The 9,081-nt window shown below is 43.3% G+C and overlaps 1 protein-coding gene across 1 annotated transcript in view; it reads left to right on the top strand.

Moving 5' to 3' along the window:
* The first annotated feature begins 3,636 nt into the window (after positions 1 to 3,636).
* The window catches only part of PLCG2 (phospholipase C gamma 2), a 56,115-nt gene continuing 50,670 nt past the window's right edge, over positions 3,637 to 9,081 (top strand). The window contains exons 1-2 of the mRNA XM_062500297.1: positions 3,637 to 3,673; positions 7,248 to 7,481. Coding sequence (XP_062356281.1) covers positions 7,286 to 7,481 — 196 coding nt within the window. The 5' untranslated portion in view covers positions 3,637 to 3,673; positions 7,248 to 7,285. The remainder of the gene's footprint in view (positions 3,674 to 7,247; positions 7,482 to 9,081) is intronic.

The following is a 9,081-nucleotide window of genomic DNA, read 5'->3' as shown; positions in this document are numbered from 1 at the left end:
AAGTACACTCAAACACTTTCTATAAGAGATTTTCTTCAAGGAACCTGAGCTCTGTTATGCTGAGATGCGCTGGGGGTGTTGGATCTGCCACACTCTGTGATGGTGTTGAAGGTGGATCTCCTCTAAGATTCATTACTTGATTTGTGCTGCTACAGCTGGACATTGCTCTCAAAGGTCAGCTTCATGCTACAAAATTTGAGCCACTGAAAGGCTTTCCATAATAGCTGGAGCTGTTGCCATGAGGAGCTGGGGTGGCACAGGACTGCTCTGCCAGTGACAACAGTCCCTGGGAGGGACATCCTTCCCCTCTTCCCTCCAGACTGCAGCAGTTGTTGCTACCTCAACTCTAAGTATGCAAGTTCTCATGACAGGTTTAAAACCAGCTTGAGTGCTGCTGATGAAAAGTTCATAAAGGCAAACCTTGAAAATTAAGTTTTCTTTGTGAAATATCTGGTTATAAGTTTTGCAGCTCTAACCAGAAAATCAAGCTGATCTAACATACATCCTGCTAAGAAGTGCAGATACCGTGGTTGTTAAAAAATTCTTTGGCTAGAAAACGTCTCAGACAGTCTCTAAAATATTAGTTCCTCCTGCCTAATCACTCCCTAACATTTTTTACAATAGATGAGGTAAAGCTTTTCAAATTCTGTCTTCTACATAAAAGTTGTTTTTTCTTTGTAGCTCCTGTAAGAAAGTGGCACCAGTTTTGTGACCATTATTTATCATATCCATGAGGCTGCCGATCCAGTCCTGTGCTTCTCTTTCATGCCTTGCTTTATTCTTCAGGGGAAGCAATCAACGCTTCATTACCACATGTAAGACAAGGCTGAACTTTTCAATGCTATAATTAAGAAAATGTCACCATGAACACTATAAATTCCCTCTCAGAGGGATTTATGACCAAAATATAAAACTATACTTCTAGCTGGAAAACTCGCTTTTTAGATCTTATAGTATGAATTGTGATATTTTAGCAATCCAAGGTATCTTTTGAAATTATAAGAAGGAAGTTAAAGCAAAAAGATAAAAGAATAAAGGAAGGAATATTTTATTCTAGTGGTTAACCTTCTTTTTAAGCATAGAGGCTTTTCTAGGGCAGATTCTTCAATTCAGAGAACGAATTTTTCCACACCTCTCCTCAGCATATATCTACAGTCTTTTTTGTTCTTGCAAAAAAAAAGGACTGGAGATGTCACTTGATAGTTATCTGTGACTATAAGATCCATAATCCTTACAGGAAATTATGCTGTCTGCCTGTAGATTCTCACTTTTGAGGTTTGGTTGTTGGACAGCAGAGCTGCTGATTCTGATAAAACTCCAGTCTGTGGGGATTGTGAGGAAGTCTGAGTACTCTTATTTCAGGTCTAGTGAATGTGCTGAGTAACAGCTGGCATTTCTAAGAGTTACTTTTTTATTGGTTTGGTTTTAAGGAGTGCTTACTCCATCTGAGATTTTGTTACATCCAGCAACTTACAGGATTCAGTGTTACAATCTCCACTGCAGCTATGACTCTCCAACATACATATTTTCTCTCGCTATATAATGACCCTTCAGCTTTGAGAGCATTTTACCAGGTAATTCTAAAGTCATGCAAGAAATGCTGGAAATGGGTAGGTTTTATTTGTCCTTCCAAAACACCAATGAGGCACAACCACAAGTATGTCCAGACCAAAGTTTTTCTTTGCAGCAGTGTTTTATCTATTGCAGCGTGGCTCTAAATACCATAAAAATGAGCAACTCTGTGCCTGTGTGGCTTCTGGGTTGTTCAAGGGTGGTTCCTGTGCTGAAGCTGTGCCATATGACTGGTGATGAGACTGTTGGTACCTGGCAAGCGAAGCAGAACCAGGAGGGGCTGCTGGGCTGGTATTTGCTGGAACTTGGATTCACTGTTAATGCACCCAGATGACTCCTGGATCTGACAGCTGACATTAAGTGAATACTGCCATCTCCTGCTTGTAAAATGCCCAGGATCACCTGTACCCTTCAGCTCTCTGTGGTGTGAATGGTTGTTTGGGTATTAGCTTCTGCAGCTGGGGAAATTGGCTGCTTGGCTCTTGCTGTTTGCCACTGTTCACTTAATTTCAAAGGCTGCTTCAACGTGAAACACTGAAGTCTTTAAAGATGGAGAGCTAAAAATAATGTATGGCAGAGACAGCATGGCGTGATTAATAAATATTCAACTATTCTCATTCATTTACTGCCATGGCTCCTGTTAGATGTTGTTCTGTGAATTTGTAACTGAGTCACATGTTCTAAAGAGAGAAACTTTCCCCAGGTTAGACATCTGGAAAAATGTGAACAGTCTTCACAAAATAGCAAACAGCGATAAGATTGCAATGATCATATTTTTGTTTTGCATTTAAAATGAACCACACCTTTCCCAGGTACTGGGTTTCAGGCTTTCCTTCCTTTTATGGTGGTATATTTTAAATGTGTTCTTCAGTTTTTTTCTGATAGGTCATACTTATTTGAAACCCTTTGGTATTTTGACCGTGATAAGGGCATATGGGTTTGCCTTTGGGAAGAATTTCCCAAATTGCTCCTACAGAAAAGTTGGACACAATTGACATTTTCTTCTCCTTCTGTGTAGCTGGGGAGTATTTTTGGTGGCATTTAGTGCAGAACCCCATTGCAGGTATCATTTTGTTTCAGTAGTTTCTGCACGTATAGGGTGAAAGCATCAATTAATATCTGACTACTGCTCAACCATTTATAATGCTGACTGAAATGATGGAAAACTATTTTTTCCTCTCATTAGAGTAGATTAATCTGCTAAAAGACTTGTGCTTTTCACTCCCTTGTGTCAGCCACCAGTAGTGGAAGGAGGGGAGATGAAGAATTATCTCCATGAAATTTAACGTCAGCTTTTGGGAATCAGCGTTTGGAACGTAGGACCTGCCATTTTAACATGGCACAGGCCTTGCAGAAATGACCAAGATCTTCCCTGCAAAGGCTGTGGCATCCCTAGCTTTGGTTTCTGGGCATTTATTTTGGTGTCTGCTGAGCTGGCGTGACTTGTTCCCTGTGATGGCCTTGTACACCTGCCTATGGGTGTAGGAGTTTTACCCAGATTTATCAAACTGGTCTGGGGCAAGACTGATACATCAACTTGAATGGCTGTACCAGGGCTCGACCTGTAAGCAGGATGCCGTTCTACCACTATTCTTCTGAATTCCAATCTGGGAAATACTTTTATCATTGCCAAATCCCAAACTGATCTGCGATGCAATTGTAGCAGATCACGAGGGAGTCAGTCTTAACTCGACAAGGTAATTCCAGCGACGGTGAAGCTGTACAGCCTTTTCCTCAGGCTCAACCATCCTCCTCCGACGAACAGAACATCAACTGCGGGCGGCGGGACAGCCGGCCCCGGCAGAGAGGGCTGCGAGCATGGGGGACAGCGGCAGCCGGGCGCTCGCCTCGACAGCAGCCCCGGGGCGAGCACAGGGACGGGGCGAGGAACGCCGAGGAGTCCCGGCCCCGCTGAGGGGGCCGCGGGACGGCAGGGCCGGGGTCCCGGCGCTGAGGGGAGCCCGGGCCGGCGGCGGGGTCAGGTGGCACCGCCCCTTCCCGGTGACGGCAGAAGCAGAGCCCCGAGAGGCGCGGCGGGACCGGCGGGACCAGCGGCAGCTCCGGCTCTGCCCCGCGGCCGCACGGAGCCGCCGCCGCGCAGGTGAGGGCGGCCCGGCCGCAGCAGCAGCAGGTGCCGCGGGGCCGGGGCGGGGCGGAGGGTCCGGCGTGAGGGAGGCTCTGGGAGGGCAGGCGGGGGTTGCGCGGCGTCGGGGAGAGGGCCGGGGTGCAGCGGAGGGTGAGGGACGGTCGTGCCAGGGGGCGGCCGGCGCTTGGGCTGGAGGGGGCGAGGGAGTCCGGGGGGCTCCTTGAGGTGGCCCTGCCACCCCGCACCTTGTGTCTGGCCGGGCCCCGCCGCACTGACGGAAAAGAAGGAAGGAAACCTTGGCAGTGGCCGACAGCAGCCCAGCCGTGCGCGGCCCTGCCCGGGCTGAGGCCCCGGCCTGCCCGGGGCAGGTGGACGCGGTCTTGCGGCGGTTCCGCTCTCCTGCTCGCCCCGCCAGGCCGCAGGGCTTTGCGGGCAGCAGCTGCCTCGCAAGGGCCGTGCATCGATTGTTGTTAATTATTAGTGTTATTATTATTATTAACGGTGCTGCGCTGGTGTGTATGTGTGTGTGTCTGGCGAGGTGATGTCCTAAATCAAAAGCCAGAGCTCAGGGTACAGGATGCAACAAACCTTTTGCAATGCCCAGAGCACATGGGAAAATTTAGAAATTGGCTGGAGATAAACTTTGGACTGCACTTCTTGGTTTACTTTCTGTGCCTGGAAGGTACCTGCTATGTCATGGGTGAAATGATAACAGACTATTAATTTATCAATGGTTATCCAAGATATTCTTTGCTAGCTGGTACATTTATAGGTTACCTTTTCTAGTTTTTCCTCTCTCTGTTATCGCAGAATTACTAACTGTACACTTATCTTCCACTAAGAAGGGCTTGTTTGTTAAAGTCTGAAGTAAATGAGGTAAATCTAAGTAGACAGGATAGAGTAAATAGATTTTTTTCTTGGGTCCATGTTCACTTGATGACTTGCAGTATGTCTTTTAGACTTTTTAGTCCAAATCAGTCAGGCTTTTCAATTAAAACCTATCGGAACAGGTCTTACACAAACAGTAACAAGTGATCCAAGTTTTGCATATGGTACAGGACACCTTCAAAATTTAGCTCCTGTAATTCCTACAGTCAAAAGGAAAGAGTCATATCTGTGTCTAAGCTAGAGCTTGTGGCATGTTTTGGTGGTTATTAACTCACTAAGTTCTCTAAATGACTCTGGATCTTTCCAGCTTAGGCTTAAGTAACTTTTCAGCAGAAGAGCAGTGATGCTTCTGTGATACCCAGCATCTCATTGTTCACACTCTGCTGGGTTAGAGGGATCCAGGTAATGGGGTGATGAAGGTCATCACAGAATTCTGCTGCATGAATGGGTAGAAAGATTGTTAATTCAAATAGTTGTGCAGTGGTGGGTATAAGGAAGGCTGAGGGGCACCTGTAGGTGAATGCAAGACAAATCCTGATGTTTGAAGGTCTAGTGCCTAGGGCTTCTCTTAGTTCTTTTACTATTAGGCAGCTCTCTGTGATGTTACTCTTAAACTGGAGCAGGTAGCCAAAAGAGTCTAGGAGTGGTCAGTTAGGTTGAGCAAATATTGCAATATTCTTTCCACCTTAAGTAAAAAACTTGGTTTATGGCTTAGGAGTTAAGTTAGATTAAATCCACTTTTTCTCTGGTTTTGGGAGAAAGAACTCATTTAAAAGGGGAAGTCCAGTATATTATATTCAACAAAAACTGTTTAAAAAGCCACCTCTGAGAGGCAGTTCCTTTGTACTAAGGGACATATCTCTCAAAAAACCTGCTGCATTGCCCTTTATTAAATAGCTGCCTTCAGAAGCTTCTTTTCTTGGTTTTCTAAATCGTATTTCATTTAACAGCTATACTTTGTACTTTAAAAGGCAAAGCTGATGTATATTTTTTTATCATCTCTTGAAAAACTATACTCATTTAAAGGTTCAGTTTTTTATCATTCAGTGTAGTGTTGCACAAATGCTTAAACCTTGTTCCAGATCACAGCGTATTTTCTTTTTTATGATTCTTAATGAAAAGAGCAAAGTGAGAAGACAGGGTTTCTATAATTTTTTTTGTCAGGAAACAGACACTGTTCAAATATTTAATTTTTTTATTTTTCTCTCCTTTCATTTCTTGTTTTAACAAATCATTGTAGCAAGATGACCATGGCTGTCTTTTCAGATTCAGGCCTGTCATAATCAGATAATCATTTAAATTATCTTCAGGTAGTCTAAAAGGATCAGTTAGATTATGGCTAAAAGAAAATAAATCTGCTGTTGCTTACAATACTTCAAAGTTGATCACTCCCTCCCAGTTGCAGGATTGGGGTACATAACTTTTTCAGCACTATAAGGAAAGAATATTCCATTATTTTATTACTGTAACAAGCCAATATAAAACACTAAATAATGTGTATAACTTTTTGCAAACCATGGAGTGGTTCCTGCTGTAGAGCACTTCAAGCTCACGGTCGGCAGTGCAGAGGTAAGAAGGGACTCTTGTGGCTTCTCTGTTAACTTTCAAAAAAAAAAAAAGTGTTTATTGAAGTGGTAGAATTCACGGAGGGATCGGAGAAGTTGCACAGGACAGCTTCAAAGCCTGAGAGTGCTCCTAAAGCAGCTGGTGAGACGGTGTTAAAAGGCAGTTTAATGCTGTTAATGAGAGGGAGCAGCAAAGAGCGGTCGGGAGACAGTGACACGGGGTGAGAGGGGGCGAGGGCTGGCAGAAGTTACCAAGGGGAAGCGAGAAGTGCCACGGTCGAATTAGCCATGAACACGGAAACTGAAAGTGCTTGTGATGGAGAGCAGTGGTCTGAGGAGAGAGGAAGAGAAGCAGGGGAGACGCCGTGGCTGGTGGCTGCATGCACAGAGCTTCTTTAAACCTGTCCTGCTCAGGGATGGGGGTAAGGGGGATGGCTGAGAGCTGTGTGGCAGCAACCCCTGCGACTTGTGTGACAATGATACTCATTCATGGGTGAAAGAGCAGGTTGCAGACCATCCTGTTTGTAAGTAATGTCACTGAGGAGTAATCAGGCTCGTAATTAGCTGTTTGTACAGTGATGTGGGAGACCAGAGAGCACAGGAACTTGCTAGTATTTGTGAGATCTGCTCTGTATGCATCCCTCTTTTGGCTGTTTTGTGCCAAGATGTGACCCAAGCTTATGCACACAAATATCTGCTACTCAACATGTGGATAAGAAAAGGCAGCCTGTGTAGGAGAAACAGAGCCATGAAATTTTAAAAGTGCAAAAACTGATGTTTAGACGTTCCCAGCGCTTCAGTGTTTGCATTACTCATGTTTTCCCTTCATTACAGTTCTCCAAAGGACTGTTACCTGCTTTACATTCTCATGTAGGTCTCATCCAGGTTTAAATTCTAATCCAGTGCAAGAGTTTACACAAGCTGGTGTTGGAACTGCCCTCTGTGAATGCTGTTTGTACCTGCTTTCAGGATAAGCCAGCAAGGGTTAATGTTGGCCATGTACCTGCCTTGCATTTGTATGGGTAGGAGTCTCTGTCAGGTATCTGACTACATAAATGTGATCTTCAAAGAAATGAAAATGCTGTTTTAAATATTGAATTTTATCCCCTTTCTTAATTATATTTTTTTCTCTTCAGTACACAGAAGACCATAAAAGTTTGATTAAAAAGAAAAAATGCCCAGAAAGAGTACAGACTATGGAGTGCTGCCTGAGTATGAGAAAAGCCAGATCAAAAGGACCTTGGAATTGGGAACTGTTATGACAATATTCAGTCTAAAGAAGAGCAGCCCAGAAAGGAGGACTATTCAAGTCATAATGGAAACCAGGCAGGTAGCATGGAGCAAGACAGCTGACAAGATTGAAGGTTTCTGTGAGTATTTGCATTGTGTGTCTGAACTTGCAGTTACTAATAAATTGATGTACTTGTAAAATTTTAATTTAACAAACCTTTTGTTAACATTATGAAGATTTTGGCTGAAAGAGTTTGGCAATTTGCTGAGAATATTTTGAATTATTGTAATGTAGATGAAGAATATTCTGCAGCTCATTATTTAGGTATCTAACACTACTTAAATATGTTTAATATGCTTTTATCCTTAGCCTTGCTGTCAAAGTTTTCATCTTTGAATATGATGGTGTTTGTGTTCTCTGAATTGACAGACTGTTTTCCATCATAATGTCTTATAAATTCAAGTGAGTAATTATTCTTTACCACTTCTCTCTCAAAAAAAAAAAAAAAAGAAAAAGAACCAACCTAACACCTTCAAATACAAGGAAACTGAATTCACATTCTGGTATTCTTGGGCAATTTGCTGTCTCAGGGTGGAAGTTGTTATTTAGGACCATTATTGGAAAGCACCAATGACTTAGGAGGGTGAAGCTGTGAGATATGAGGTGGTTTCAAGGCCCTGAGTTGGTATTGTCTCTTTAGTTGATATTGGAACTGACTAAACCCACTATTCATAACAAGGTCAGGAAATAGAAGGGGAGTGTAAGTCTAGATAAGGCTGCAAAAACTAGAATAGAAGAATAAAGTGAGACTAATCCTCGGTCGTTATGAACACAGCTGATGCTGAGAAAGCCCCCCCCGGGCTTTCTGTGATTTGTGCAGCTCAAGGTGGTATAATATAATTACACCAGTGATTATATGGTAACTTTTTAAAAGATTGTGAGCATTATTTTACTCTACAGCTGCTAAGAAGTGTTTGTCCTCAATAAAGGAATTGAATAGTTTGTCTGAAATGCCAGAATCATTTATTGATCTGTTGAGGTGTGGATTTTTAGAAGGTTCTTTCTTTTTTTCTTTTTGGGTCAGTACAAGGTAAGTTAAAAACCCATTGGTCTGTACAGTTGTAAAGACAGGCACTGAGAAAGTGCATGATTTTGGGATTGTCTGAGCAGTTTCTCTTTATGCTCCTGACTTAAAAGCATTAAATCTCTGCTGCTGTTCCCATTGATTCCTGTCTCATTCCTTGTGGAGCCTGGACCTGCAAAGGGAAGTGTGATTTAGTGGAAATAAAGACTGGTTGTCTGGGAGGATGTTCATTGGTGGTGAAAATATGGTCATATTCAGTATTCTGGGGAAAAGCAAACGGGTCTGGACACCCAACTAACAGGTACTCTGGATCATAATCTTTCATTGCCCCAGTTCCTTACCTGACAAATGAGGGTAGTTATCTTTTCCTATAATGACATGTGTGAATGCAAGTACAAGTCTATTGCTGGTACTGTGCCAAAAAAGAAGTCCTGAGAGGGCATGTAGAATTCAGTTGTGACAGCAGTGCTTGACTGTTGTTTAGCAAATAAAACCTGGAGTTTACACACAGAGCAACAAGATTAAAACAGCAGAAAATGACTGCTCAGTGAGGGAAGGAGACCTCAGAGTCCTCTGGCCAAACCAGTGTCTGACTGTGTGTTGAAGTCTTGTCATAGCCATTTGCCCAGAGGGGTCAAATTTAAAACTGAACAGA

Source organism: Cinclus cinclus, chromosome 11, assembly GCF_963662255.1.
Source record: "Cinclus cinclus chromosome 11, bCinCin1.1, whole genome shotgun sequence".
NCBI classification, from domain to species: Eukaryota; Metazoa; Chordata; class Aves; order Passeriformes; family Cinclidae; genus Cinclus; species Cinclus cinclus.
The sequence above is the reverse complement of the archived record's forward strand: the minus strand, read 5'-3'. Positions and strand labels throughout refer to the sequence as shown.